General features: G+C 40.8%; 1 protein-coding gene across 1 annotated transcript in view; it reads right to left on the bottom strand.

Moving 5' to 3' along the window:
* Window positions 1-15,189, bottom strand: part of LOC134178639 (beta-catenin-like protein 1) — a 17,394-nt gene extending 2,205 nt beyond the window's left edge. The window contains exons 1-16 of the mRNA XM_062645526.1: window positions 15,136-15,189; window positions 14,813-15,079; window positions 14,648-14,754; window positions 14,446-14,585; window positions 12,663-12,760; window positions 11,956-12,049; window positions 11,812-11,903; window positions 11,680-11,755; window positions 6,429-6,487; window positions 6,222-6,370; window positions 6,025-6,157; window positions 5,664-5,709; window positions 5,502-5,599; window positions 5,366-5,446; window positions 5,179-5,307; window positions 5,049-5,121 (exon numbers count right to left, since the gene is read on the bottom strand). Of these exons, the coding sequence (XP_062501510.1) occupies window positions 5,049-5,121; window positions 5,179-5,307; window positions 5,366-5,446; window positions 5,502-5,599; window positions 5,664-5,709; window positions 6,025-6,157; window positions 6,222-6,370; window positions 6,429-6,487; window positions 11,680-11,755; window positions 11,812-11,903; window positions 11,956-12,049; window positions 12,663-12,760; window positions 14,446-14,585; window positions 14,648-14,754; window positions 14,813-15,079; window positions 15,136-15,165 (1,672 nt within the window). The 5' untranslated portion in view covers window positions 15,166-15,189. The remainder of the gene's footprint in view (window positions 1-5,048; window positions 5,122-5,178; window positions 5,308-5,365; window positions 5,447-5,501; window positions 5,600-5,663; window positions 5,710-6,024; window positions 6,158-6,221; window positions 6,371-6,428; window positions 6,488-11,679; window positions 11,756-11,811; window positions 11,904-11,955; window positions 12,050-12,662; window positions 12,761-14,445; window positions 14,586-14,647; window positions 14,755-14,812; window positions 15,080-15,135) is intronic.

Consider the following 15,189-nt stretch of genomic DNA (forward strand, 5'->3'; position numbering starts at 1 on the left):
ATAGGCTAAGAGAGCTAAGAGAGCTAAGTATGGATCTGTCCACTTCTGTAGCGTTGACTTCATTGTCTTAACTGCTCTTTCAGCCTCCGTTAGCTTGCGGGTATCTCGGGCTTGATGTTATATGCCTGAAATGATGCTGTTTCGCAAAATCTGCAAAGAGATCTGACGCGTACTGCGGTCCATTATCCAATACCACTGTCTCGGGAAGTCCATGTCTAGCAACCATTGACTTTAAGCCATTGATGACAGCTGCTGATGTACGTTCTCTCACTTGTGTCAGTTCAATGTATCTGGAACAGTAGTCAAATTGATAGAAGATACGACTGTCCTTGCCACTTGAAAAGATCCGTGGCGATCTTCTGCCAAAGGTAATCTGGGAAGTCAGTGTAAAGCAATGGTTCTGTTGGATTTCGTCGTTCTTTGGCACATGTTGGACACTTAGAAACAACCTTTCAATCTGGCTGCCAATTCCTGGTCACCAGACTTTGTCACGCTCGTTCCCTACATTTACTGATCCCTTGATGGCTGGAATGAACTTTCTCCAGTACTTCTTTTCTCAACGGTGGGGTATCACGATCCATGCGTCTCTGAATAACAGTCCGTTCTGAATTGAGAGATAATCTCTTACAGTCCAGTACGTAACTTGCCGGTGGTGGCCATTGTGATGATACGTATAATTTAACTCGACGGCACAGCTCATCCTCATCTTGAAGTGTTGAAATTTACTGTAGTTTTGTTTCTGAATCCGGAAACGACTGAACAACTGTAAAAATATGCCTCAACATCAGATTCGAAAGCTGTATCAACCATATCTGGACGTGTCAGCTGAAATCAGGCTATTCCTGGAACATGAGAAATAGTGTAATGGAATTGGAGTAATCTCAAACGAAACCGCTGAATGCGGATAAGTAAATCAACAATTCCTCTGCTTCCTAATAAAGGTACCAACGGCTTGTAGTCCGTTTCCACTTTTGCCGATCAAAAACTTAGAAAATTTCTCGGCTGCCCAAACGATGGCAGCACTACCTTTCCTATCTCTTCATAGCATCGCTCTGCAGTAGACAATGATCGGGAAGCATATGCGACTGCTTTGTACTCACTATTGGACTGTGTTTGACTCAACACTGCGCCTAACCTGAACAAGGACACATCGGTGGACAATGTTGTCTCTCCTCTCCCTCCCCTCCTCCTCTCCCCTCCCCTCCCCTCCTCCTCTCCTCTCCCCTCCCCTCCTCCTCTCCCCTCCCCTCCTCCTCCTCCTCTCCCCTCCCCTCCTCCTCTCCCCATCCCCTCCTCCTCTTGCCATCCCTCCTCCTCTCCCCATCCCTTCCTCCTCTCCCCCTCTCCTCCTCCTCTCCTCCTCTCCCCCTCCCCTTCCCCTCCTATAGTCTCTATTCAGGACTCTCACATGCACTTAGCACCTCTGGTGTGCACTTAGCACCCACAAGGATTTCACATGCGCGTAATCAGCATTAGTGCACTTAGCATAACCAATTACTGCTAAACCAATCAGAATTTAGAGCCAACATTCCGGATCTAAGATGCTGATTGGCTTAGAAGGCTATTTCCGAAATCATTTTTGTAAAGTTCTGGTCCAGATTAGAGTCGCAGGCTTTCTGGTCTGGAAGTTCGAGGCTACAAGTCACTAGACTATTAAAAAGTGTTGTGTTTCAGATGATTTCTACTGCACATATTACAAATCAAGTAGAGATGTTGTAATATAAGGTTCTTGATAAAAGAAGTGGTTAGATTACACAGAAAAGGTGTGTATGTTGTGTGGTTGCCATGGCAACAAGTTCATCGCTTGTTTCTCCTATTTAGGACACTTTAATCAAAGGGCAACATTTGGATTTGCAATAAGCACCTTTTAGTTAGTACAAATCCACTGAAAGACAAAAGTTGGACAAGGGGTGCAATGACATGTCACAATTCTGGAGTTGGATCATGGACTACAAATGGTGAATGAGATTCAAACCAATGTAACAACCATCAATAACAATGTGAAAGTGAATCAAACCAAAGATAGTGGATGGAATTCAAGCAAGTCTGACTGGTGTAAGCAAGAAAGTGAATGATCTTGATATGTTTTGACTAGAACACTTAGCCTAGTTAATGCAGTGTTTCCGCTGGATTGGCTAAAGGAGAAGATTGTTCGTTTGTAGCCAAGCACTTTACTTGAGAGCCAAGAAAAATTGCCCAAACATCAAACTGCTAACAATAATCTAAATGACAACAGTGATGTTTCTATTGATTCAAGTTTAACATGGTCTAACAGACAGGCAGCATTCATCAATTGTCAAACAAACGTAGTACAATATCTGACATGCATATGTTGTGCTAAAAGAAACGTGACTTTGGTAAGACTGAGTCCACAACCAGACTTCAAGCGTTCAATTCCATCCTTCTTGGCTAGTTATACCAAAATTTAAACGCTCTGTCAAAATCAAAGTCTTGAAGCATTAACATCTGTATCTAAACCTGTCAGCATCATTGAGGTCATCATTGTCGTCCTCTTTCTCATGGTTTCTACCATTGGTCTGCTTCCGCTTTACTTCTCACTGGCGTCTTCAGAACCTAATTTCTATAGTTCAATGCTAGTTATGGAAGCCGTATAGTACGCAAAAAGAGTGCACCCGCCGTGTGCATAACATAGCTATAGCATGCACAATAGATAGGCCTTTTACTAGAGCTCCAATGCGTTGCGCTAATTGCCTATCCTAGTGCTTTGTAACGACTGTGCTTGCAAGATCTGGTCCAGAGAATGGCGCACACGGTACACTGTAATAGCTAGCCAAATTGGTGAGGAGGCATTACCATTTTATTGCTAGCGACATGTTTGTAGCATTTGGCTATTTGGTGATCGTCCAGAGGAAACACTAATGGCATCTCTAAAATAGTTACCACTACGCAGGAGACTATCAGGATACTTGATATCCTTTAATGACTTTATGTCCAATCACCCGACAAAAGATAGTGAGTGACCAGATAGTCAAAATTCTATGTATAGTGAGATAGGTAAACAATTGATCATTGCTTTCAACTACATATCCAAGGCATTGTCAAAAGTCTGAAGATGGCCTACGCATACTCAAGCTGTTGTAAGTGACCTACAACTGTACGTACTATCACAAAGTTTGGTGTTATAAATAACTCTTTTAATCATACACATGAAAAGACTTGACAATCCATAACCTTGGCCAGGTTGGTGACTGCTGGTGTGACGGAGATGTCTTCGTCATCCCCGTCATTCTTGGTGTGAGCCAACTGGACATCGTTCTTGAGGCTCTCACTACGACTAAAATTACCTTATAAGAATAGAGACATGCAACTAGCCTACACTAGCCTACACCAGTTACCAAAATAGCTAAATGCTTCAAAAGGATACCTACGAGGTGAACCTTCAACAGACCCATTCTACTATTCAACCACAATAGGTAGGATAATATGGTCATAAACCTGTGCTCACCCATTCTGGAGTTTCACGAATATGCATCACAGAAAGTAAGAAAGTATACCTCCAAACAAGGTCAAGGCATAGAGGAACTGGGTGTCCTTGTGGAGTCTTTATCACCAACACCATCCAAAAAAGACTTCAATGTGACGCATTCACTGGGTATCACCGAGCCCATAGACCAGTGTTTGGATCCCATTGTTGCAGATGCACTGTTTCTTGTGTCCAGTAGAGATAGGGACATCTTCTGGTGTATGCTGTAAAGGTGATGACCCTCCCAGCAGATCATCACCATGCCATGATAGAATGTCTTGCCAGATAGCACTTCCTTTTATTGATGATGTTGTACTTCCTTCTTCACGACTCCCTTTCACCCCTTGGTTTCTTATTTCACCCTTGGTTTCCTATTTACCATTAATTTAATTAATGTTAAATACCATTCGCGCACTGCATGATTATGTCATCCTTGTTTTTGCACTTCACTGATTGGGTAACAGTAACTAATCATTTCCTGTTGCAGTCCATCAACTTCCTGTCGGACCGAACAAGATAGAATCGATTCTATCTGTCTGTCAACGCTCCGTCAAGCAATCCGTCTGTCGTACAGAACGGAACGGATTGCGCTCCGTAGCATATTGTGAACCAGCCTTAAAACAGTCCACAGGCTTAGGCCGTGTTTCCACTATCTGCACCTTAAACTAGTTTAGCTTAAACAGGTTTAAGAACTAAACCAGTTCAAGAAAGCGAATGTTTCCACTAGGAACTTGCACATCCGGGATGTGCAAAACAAACAGTCTAGGAACGCCTTATTTTGAAGTATTGGGCTGCTTTGTCGCCGAGTCAGAGCAACTGTTGGTTTTCACTGATTCAGCATCTGCTAGTAGGAATTTGCATGATGATGACCAAGGACATCGTCTTGTCTCTCTCCGTAGCTACTGATTTCTTTCCCCTAGTTAACGACCCTTACATCTTTTAGGGCACTCCTATCCCAGCAAAATAGTCAATATCATCAAAACGACATTGCTGGAAGCCATCTAAACAAGTGCTCTACTGTCACGTGACAGTTAAACCTAAACCACTTTGCTAAATCTACTTTGAAGTGGGTTTATGAAAGTGGTTTAGGTTTGAAATAGAACTGGTTTAGTGCAGGTGGAAACAAGTGAATTCTTAAACCAGTTTAGCTTAAACCACTTGTTAAACCGGTTTAGGCACTAGTGGAAATGCGCCCTTAGATGTTCCACAGCTTCTCCTCAGAATCCAAAGACTCCGACCAACTCTCGGACTACTTGGACACCTAGTACATGAAACCTACAAGCCCAAATGGCAGCATATAGGTTGAAAATTAGAGACATTGACCATTTTTCATTTTCACGGTAGAGGTAGGGGTTTTGGGTAAAACAATAAGTTTTTATTTTTTGTAAAATGTTGACAAAACAGATGACCCTTAAAAATATCAGCACATAGCTAAATACTAAGCATGTGCACACTCCTGTGAAGTAATTACATTTTTGTCTAGGCTCATGAATCTTAAACTTTCTTTACTAAGCTTATTGCTAAGCAAACCAGTATGACTGTGCGTAATATTTACACTGCCAACCTCTGAGGACTTTCTTGACACTCTTTATTGAGTCTTTGTGTTGAGCAAGAACAGTTAGAATTCTATGTCTAGACTGAAACAAAAACTGTTTACACTCACACTAGTATCTAATTATGTATTTTGCATATACCTCATCACCACCATGAACATACACCTCACCAATAACATAATCTACTAGTTGAAGACAGAACAGTCCACCATCGAGTCTTCTCATGTAAAAGTCATCCTGTTTCCCAGCTAGCTCATCATCAGTCATGTCCTATTTAGCACACTTAAATTACTCAAAACAACATAACTACTCAAACATTCCAGCTCACAGCTTTCTCTTGTTCTATTTCTCTATCGACGTTTCCCACTCTATCAGAATACTTCCGGTGCAACTCCATAAGCCGCTCAACCTAACAAAATACTGTTTGCTGTCATCTTGCTGGTGAGTCTTCAGTCTCCACCTACCTTTGCACAATTGTCTTCTTGAAACTTCCTTAAAAGTCTAGTTTTGTTTGCACTACTCAAGTTTCGAAACAATGATGCAATGATAGAGCAGACATGCTCTGTGCCAAAGAGTTAATAAATATTAGTATATTAACTCCTGTATGTCCAAAATTAGAAGAAAACCTTCATGCTCTGATTCTGTTGACCCTTTTCTACCCTTCTTTGGAAACTATCATTCACATCAACAAAGTCAGAGAATGTGTGAATGCAGTGATAAAGAACAAGATGCACAATAGAGTACACAAGTTAACATGCAAACACACACACACACACACACACACACACACACACACACACACACACACACACACACACACACACACACACACACACACACAGGCAAAACATGCAGGCATGCACATACACCTAGGCTTAAAAGCAGGCTGCCGCAAACACATGCACTGACAAATGTAGTCAACAATGTGCACACACAATGATACATAAATGTGTTCACAACATGTACACTTACAAATGACAGGCCTACCTTCATGAAGTTTGGGAAGAGACTTCTTAGACCAAGTACATCCACAAATACATTACAATTGCTAGCACCCTCGGCATTGGTCATTGCATAGTTAAGAACTTTCAAGGCTCCACATCTAGATGCCATCTTCTCTCTAATACAAAATACTTAATATACTTCAACACTATCAACATCATGATACCCTCTGGTAACCTAACTTTAGCATGAGAATCATCAATTGCAGTCCTTCAGCTTTCAGAAACCTTTCTCTGTTCGGACTGCAAGTTAATGCAGAACAAAGTGCATCAAACAAGTTCTCAAGCATTTCTTGTTCATCTGATGATTGAGGATTGCGGCGTGTGTAATACTGTTGTAATCATCAATTAGTGTAAATATTTCAATAGAAAATGCAATCTGTCACATACAGAAAGACATTGGAGCAGTGTGTCAACACCATTCAGTTCTCCAAGAGTCACCCTATTACCTAATAGGCAAACACACATTTCATTCATATTAATTAATAACCCTCATTTACCTTAAGCTGATAAATTATATTCATCAGTCTGTCAGCCTGCATGCACATCCAGCCAGCCACTCACTACTCTCTGTTTGCGTTCACATTTTAAATCGTAAATCACCTACCCTAGGTCACAGTATACCGTTGTGCGAGAGCTTGGATTTGCAAGAGCTTAGATTTCCATTTATAGAGGTTTCAAACTTCCTCGTAAAGAGGAAAGCGGTATACAGTTTCTGCATATGAAAGAAGGCTAAGTGGCTAAGAGCAGTATCACATTATCATAAAAATTCTATTAGACCATTATCTAATAAAATTGCATCACTACTGTACACATCCTGTACAGTGTCAAAAGTGAGCAGTTTATGTAAGGCACAGTGATATAGTAATAATAGGGAGTAATCGCATGTTAGTGGATCGTAGAAAGATACATAGAGTATGCAATTCTTCCAAACCAGAGGTCAAACTCACCCACTGATAGCTAATAACTTAAGAGTATAACTGATTATTTCTGTGGTCTTCAATTTCTGTGATTTGAGAATCTAGACAGAAGCTTTAATTACTGCGAATTAAATATTTGCATTTCAACCATGAAGAGTTACTGGTACACACATGTACATGTGTCTGCAGCAACTGCCTACAACTCTGAGGATAGCCCTAAATATCTACAAATTTTATTTATGCACGCTCCATGATTTCTTCTCAGAATTCACAGAAATGTCATGATCGCAGAAATAGCTGGTTATATGGTATTAAAGAAGGTAAGAACCGTAATCTCATTAGCCAGTACGTGTAAAAGGTAAACGCCAATGGAGAATAGTGATAACTGACCAGATTAAACAAAGCTAGCACAGACATTTTGAGAAATACCGTATTCGCCCGTAATAACGCCCATACCTAACGCCCATGCCTGTATATACACCCATGTGCGACAGGTCAGAACTTTCAGCCCGAAAAAACGCCCATGCCCAACTATACACCCATGCCCAAGTATAAGCCCGGAATACGCATGCGCAGACAAAACAAAATGGGTCTGCAGAACATTCGTCTCCATCTGTGTGCGTTTGATGAGCTGGTGTCAATGTTGAGTGAGAGTGCTTGCCGCTAGACTCATGTCTTCGTTGCAATTACTGCCCCTGATGCTCTTGACGGGCTTCAGTCCGACCACGTGTGTATAGTGTTTAGTTTCTGCGTATATGCTGATGCTGAATGAATACCACTACCTTAGATCTTGCAAATGGATAATTGCAAGCATTTGTGGTATTTCTGTCTTCAAGTATTTAGATGATGACTGGCCAGACGACAACATTTAGTGACCATGTATACGCCTAGGACCAAAATAATGCCCATGCCCTAGTATACGCCCAGAAAGTGTTTCTTTTCTATATGCCCAGGGCGTTATTATGGGCAAATACGGTATAGCAGTTTCTGCAAAATAAATTTGTGAAAGTTCAATGTATCTCACTAACCAGCATCTACTCAAATCCGTGTAACATTCTAAATTCTTAGATGCTGGCTGTTGTAACTTTGGTGGTCAGAATATGCTGGTATCTTTCAAATGTTGTTTTCGGTATAAGCCAATGCTTGAGTTTTCAGTTTTGTCTACTATTGAAACAGGTGACTTTGGATTCCTGACCACTGGTGATGATAGTAACACAGACATTGGACATGGGTCATAATTGAAACGTTTTGATGCAATTTTGCTGATCTCCTGGTTAGCCAAGAAGAACTCAAGCTGTGAGGGTTATGGCCAAGTCGTCAGGTGTTAGGGCTTCTTAATCAAAACAAGGAGAACACGCAAAAAGCACAGTTATCAGCAGCTGTCAACATAGTCATCAAAGAGACAAAGCTAGGAGAGTCATCAGAAGCATTCAGTAATACAAATGAGCAACAACAAAAGAGGAAAGAGGCAACTGCCACACTTACAGTGGAGAGCTGTGATGCAAGATGGCTAGACATGCCAACGAAAATGGTACTGCAGCGAGCCACCACTTTACATCATTGCTATGACATGATGGCCCATACACATAGATTCAAAGGCAAGCAGAGTTAGTTGAAGAAACAAGTGAACACACCCAAAAGTGCTGCAAACAACATCGTCACTTTGCCGTACTGCAAGCAAGAAAGTGTTAGGGCCCGAATTGACAATCTTGTGTAAAAACACTATTGCAATTAGAGAGAATGGTGGATTGTCAACTGACTTCACCCAAGCCACTCCTTTAAGAATAGTTGGAGTGAGAAAGCATGATCTGCTCCCTGAGTTTGGAGGCAGCTTACAAAGCACCAGGACATGAGCAAATTCTCTCTTGTGTCATCTAAACTTCAGAAAAAGGTAAGCTGAACAGGCTGCCAAAAGCTCCCATAAGATTTTGAATCGTTGCAAAAACCTTCTTTCTAGGATTGTTTCAAGGTAAAGAAATTTGTCATGCCAATGCAGTTGATTGTCAACTTTGATGAGACTGGTGTCACTATTATACCAGTGTCTTCTTGGACCTTGGCTGAGAAAAACCCAAACTTCCAGTTGTAGGGATCCAACATAAGAGGCAAATTAAATTACAGCAGTTCTTGCATGCACTCCACTAGAAAAGCTACTAAGTCCTCAACTTCTTTACAAAGAAACTACAAAGAGATGTCATGCTCTCAATAGTGTTCGATTTCCTGAGAGCAGGGATATTTGCCCTTCACAATCCCACTGGTCAACGGAGGACACAGTATGTCGATACATCCATAAGATCTTGGTTTCATGGACCAGTGTTGTAAACCAAAGAATGGCATTAGTGCTTAGCAATTGAGTTGATCAAAGGGATCTGATAGTTCTTGATGTCTATGCAGCTTACCATACTCAAGTTATCCTTGATGAGTCAAAGGCTGCTGGATTTGAACTGGAAGTCATACCAGGGAACTGTATAAGTGAGCATCAGCCACTGGATCTTAGTGTCAACTGCTTTTCAAGGTATAGTCTACAAACTGGTCTGCAAGGACGGTCACAGATGCCATGAAAGACCATAACAATATGATGGCTGTTGCCACTTCACCCTGCCCTGATGTAAACCAGTCAGTTCTCAAGCTTTTGAATGTCCAGTAGCTTATAAATTAATAATGTGAAATCAATCCTACTGTCAAGTTTCAGGGATGGGAGATGACAGGAATACTTTCAGAGTTACAACAGCTTCAGAACGAACTGAACAAACAGTTACCACTCAAAGAGGCTGAAAACAAGTCATCAATCAAGTTGTCACACTCCACAGTCAAGAAATTGCCTTTGATTTTTAGAGATTCTCACCTGTTCGCAGTCATTTTCTCTGCCGACGTTTGTCGATCTCAGACAGATGGACGGAGGGCAGCAAGGTATGCACACTCATTGCTCATTTGATTGCAAGACAGTCGTTTATCACTAAAGAATTGAATGTACCTGGCTATGACAATCTGTTACCTTACTATCTGTACAACTGTTGAGTCATATGCAAGTATTTTATGTGAAGGAAACACCTTGTATGACCCACGTGCAGTATGTCTCAGTAGCCACACCTTAGTCTTTGAAGCAGTCAAAAACGTATGACGGCCTTGACCTGAGAATCTCCAAAAAGATCGACAGTCTTGATGCTAAAAATGGTGTTGCAAGACATCTTCTTACATTGATGACAATTCCGATCAGCCAGCAGCCAGTGTTTTACAAAAAATATCACCCAGTAGCAAAATATCGTCCAGTGGCTATTCTGTTCCAGATTTTTGAAGTAGTGGTGATTATGTCCAGACACTATTAGTATGCCACAGTACTACTGTGTCGTTCACCAACTAATTTAGTCTACATCATTGTCAGCCATTGAAAAAATGCATTTCACTGAATAAAGATTACTAGCAGCTACTTTTGAAGCTAATAGTTTGTAGCTGCATGTATATATAGTACATACCTGCATACATTCTAGATATCGTATATGAAATTTCAGTCGGTCATTTATGTTGCTCAAAAGTCAGAATTAAACTTTACCACAAATAAAATCCACCCAAACTTGTGTGGAATTACAGTACCTCTATTTTCAAGTCTCGGCTGAGCCTTCTATTCTTAACTTGGTGACTGTGTTGTAAGATTATGGTTGTCAACTATCTACCATCCATCCATCGGTTTCCTGCTTGCTTGCCTGCCTGCTCATTGCTATTTTATTATCGACTAAAATTCAAAAATATACCAAAGCTTTCTCATAGTACATAGGCAAGTTCCCCGCATCCAATCAATGACCAATCTTGATACAAAAATATGGACAATTTTGTCACTCTAGTTAATTAAGCTGTGTCACTAGTAATAATATGTTCAAAAGTTGTTTCACTCTAACAAGTTAACTTTCAGTGAGTCTCCACTACCAGTAAATATGTTTAATTTGCCACCAAACAGGATTCTCTTAAACATGGTTCAGAGGTAGTTAGTTCAAGTAAATGTGTTTAACTGTCACATAATAATAAGGTGGGCTAAAACCAAAATGTATAATTTAATACATCTTCCCGTTGATGACCTTTTTATGCCTATGTGGCAAGTATTAGAGAGAGAGAGTTCTGGAGAAATGTTGAGAGTTACTACAAAAACGCAAGAACAAACTATTACATGGTCGTTATTTCCTATAAATCCCTCTACAACCGCACTACACCGCAATGCATCCTCACAAGACTTCTCACGACTCATGAGCCACATTCGCCATGTTGTGGAGAAGCAAAGTCTAGGCTATGCAACAGCAATACCACAATAACCAACGCCACTGGGGGCACGTTCTTTCTAAACACATTTAGTTTCCAGGCATGTTTTATTCTAATATGTAAGATAATAAACATAATATTAAATTTTATAAGCCGTAAAGTCGTGAACTGACTTTTCTTCAGAACAAATTATGATACTATACCAAAATTAAAGCAGTTAATGTATTCTTGTTAGTGTTTGTTAATTAAATAGCCCAGTAGACTAGAAAATCAGAATGCTAATTTTACAAATAGAAATGGCACCATCCCACTACAGATACTGCACAAGCAATAGAGAAAAACAATATAAACAACAAATGTCACATTGTTTACATGTCTCCGTTCTGCCTGACTATCTTTATTAATAAAACTTTACACAAACAGTTACAAACTAAAAACATTAAGAATATCAGTACAGTACACTCAATACTCTCTACCTTTGTGGTTCTGCAACAGAATAGCTAAGATTTCACTAGCATACAACTTGTTGGCATCAAATGTTCCTCTAGCTGTCTGCCAAACAAAAGCAAATGCATTGTGCAAGCAAAGTGTCTTTCTTTCCTCCTCACTTTCAGTCTCTTCAATAACCAAGGCATTAGCCCTTGTTCTGCTGCTAGTTGTGCTACTTCAGGCCGAAACTCTATCAAATTCTCAACAATTCCTAGAAAGCTAAACATCAATATTCTTCTCTAACAAAACGTACCAGTCCTCACCTAAAATGTTATGAACACCATTTGCATCTTCCTGTACAGACTCATTTAAACGCTCCAAGTTTTGTATCAATAGGGAAACAATCTGTCCTTCCAGCTAATGAAAAAGGAATGGTTTTTATTATTAGAATAAAAAACAAACAAAAAGGAGAGAAAGAGAGAGAGAAAGAGAGGGAGGGAGGGAGGGAGGGAGGGAGGGAGGGAGGGAGGGAGGGAGGGAGGGAGGGAGGGAGGGAGGGAGGGAGGGAGGGAGGGAGGGAGGGAGGGAGGGAGGGAGGGAGGGAGGGAGGGAGGGAGGGAGGGAGGGAGGGAGGGAGGGAGGGAGGGAGGGAGGGAGGGAGGGAGGGAGGGAGGGAGGGAGGGAGGGAGGGAGGGAGGAAGAAATGATGGAAAATAAGGAAAACTCAAAGGGAGGAAAGAAAAGAAAGGGAAGCAGTAAACAGAAGAAAGGGAAAGGGCAGAAGAGAAGAAACAACAGAGGGAAAGGGGGAGGGATGAGAAGGAAGAAAGGGGAGGAGGAAAGAGGAAAGAAGGGAAAAGAATAGGAGAAGGAAGAGGACGGGGAGACAAAAGAGAGAGGGAGAAATGAGGGAGACAAAGAGGAAGACAGAGAGAGAGAGAGAGAGGACGAGGAAAAGAGAGGACGAGGAAAAGAGAGGACAAGACAGGAGAGTGATACAGTGCCAATTGCACAAATAACACCAACATACTAAAGCATCAATGAGAGCCTCAGCTCCGTCTTCACTTTCATTCAGAGTGTCTACATCAGTCAACTCTTGAACAAGATCCACAACCCCAATGGAAACGTCTGAAGCAACAGAAAACAACAAGTCTACCAAACACAAACCCAGCAGCAGCCATTTCCAGCATTTTGATACTCCATGTATATAAATATTCCCAGCAGTACAGATATTACAACACTACCTCATCTAAACCAAAACCATGCTACAAAGGTTCCCTTCACTAAACTTACCTTTTGGTGTGTTGTACATTGACCAAGACATATTAAAATCTTTCCAACTACTAACTGTAATTGTCCCAATATAAAATTGTCTGCCTCATGCAATGTGTTAAACGTTGTTATCTACCAGATTCATACTCTGTAGTGAGTATAGTCCCATACCCACATTTAGATCAAAAACTAACACAATGAAACTTTTTCTCAATATAAACACTGATGCACATCTTCAATAGATGCATTACTCAAACCTGACTTGCAAATATATCATAAGCTCAGTTATGCTAAAATTAATGGCCTGTTTCTGTTTTCAACAGCCTACAGTACTAGTACAAGTAGAAACTAACTACTTTGTAGAAACTGTGTCAAGCCTAGAACCTTGGTACAGCCGTTTCCTAAAAAATTACTGGTCTTGGCATGTGTACACCTGTTTTGTATCACAGTTGAAATGCCAATTTACAGAAGACACAATGCCCCAATTCCCACAAAAATGACACTTGGAGCTTTGCTTGGTTATTGGTAGGTAGCCTCATAATAGACCCTCTCATGCTGTTGTGCCTGGTTCCTGTATGACATAACAACGCCAGAGGGTTTGATACGAGTAGGTATTAGACTGTTGTATTTGTTGTGCAAGATAAATGCATCTAAGTGCTATTGGCTGTGAGGTGATGTTTTAGTAGTAAACGACAGCAGGTTACACATGAAAGGAAGTGTATCATTCCCAAACAATCCTACATGTGTAAAAGTTGCAAAATAAAAAAGTGATGTCATCATAACTTAACTAGCACTGCACGTTAGAAAACCTCTGATGAGAATACACTCGAACCTCTCAAATCTAGACCTCCGAGATCCAGACACATTTACCCAGCGCATACCAGGTCTTGGGGCTCCAAAGGTTTTTCAAGAAACTCCCCGTATAAACACTCAATTCTCAAGCTGTCACAACTATCACATGCCAGTGCGTAGGAGAACACGTATGTAACATATGTAACTGTAGTACAAAGTAAACATGTACATTACAATGTAGTACAAGTGTGTACTGCATGCAAAACTGGTATGATGTTGACCAAACCTTACATTAAAATGATCTGGGATTCCAAGAATAATACGCGAGTTAGCTATCTCTATCTTCCAGACATTTCTAGAATCCAGACAGTGGCTGGTCTCATACTGTCCAGATTAGGGAGGTTTGAGTGTACTCCAACAGCACAACACAACCAATATTCATGTATACTGCCTGAGAGGTCATCTTCCCACTTGTCCAATTAGCACAAACAATTATTGAGTTTAACCTAGATATTGAAAGCAACATCATTTCTACTGGCACAAATACACATGTTGTTGCAGAGATACTATAGTGTCAGACCAACTCTTGCTATAAAACCCAACAAAAAATTCCTGCAATAAATTACAGCCTGTAGTAGCATGCTGTGTGTAAATACTCAAACACCGCCATTTGAAGTGTGATGACAACGGAAGTTCACCTTTTAGCAATACAAGCCATAGTAAGAACATTTCCATTAGAAGTCGGATACCTGTGTTCTCATGGCTCAGCAGACCCAGAAGTGACTGAACAGTTCCTAAGTCAACAAGCAGAGAATAGTGCTCTGGTACAGTTGCCACAGCACGTAGCTGTTGTATTTCATCATGAAGTTCCAACTCTGATTCCATAAACCTAATCAGCATTACTTCAATAAAAACATAAAGACCTTGATCACGTAAGTGTCTAAAGCAAGCCTTTCAGGATTATCAGGATATTTCATCCTCATTTCCTGGTTCTTCAGACTTTTCTTTTCAAAACTGAGAATCATTCTTCTAACCGCACTTGCGTCCATAGCTTCACCCTACAATCTCAAATTGTCGAAAGCTACATCGCATCGCTGTTTTATCTGTCCGCTATACCTCCCCTTGTTCTTCAACCAGTTTCAATATTCTCTCCTTTTCACCATCTTGTTTAGATATCTCTTCTTTCTCCGTGCGATTTCTCGATAATCTGTCAGCCTGATCACCTCGTGCATCTCTCCTTGATTCGTTACGTACTTTCGTTGCTGATTCTGAAAGTTCAGGTGCCCTCCGCTTAGCAGCTGGCGCAACTGAAGTTGCTAAAGTTGCTGTAAACTTCTGGGATCCGCCATCTTTATCTAGATTTCTTTTCTGTGGCAGCGAAGGCTATAAAAAATTTTATTAAGTAAATTCAACCATCTGCTACTACTGTATATAGTAACCTTGAACTGCAGCAATTCCCCAACGTCCATCGTAAAATAAAAATTTTATATGCG

This window comes from Corticium candelabrum, chromosome 4 (genome assembly GCF_963422355.1).
Source record: "Corticium candelabrum chromosome 4, ooCorCand1.1, whole genome shotgun sequence".
In the NCBI taxonomy this organism is placed as follows: domain Eukaryota; kingdom Metazoa; phylum Porifera; class Homoscleromorpha; order Homosclerophorida; family Plakinidae; genus Corticium; species Corticium candelabrum.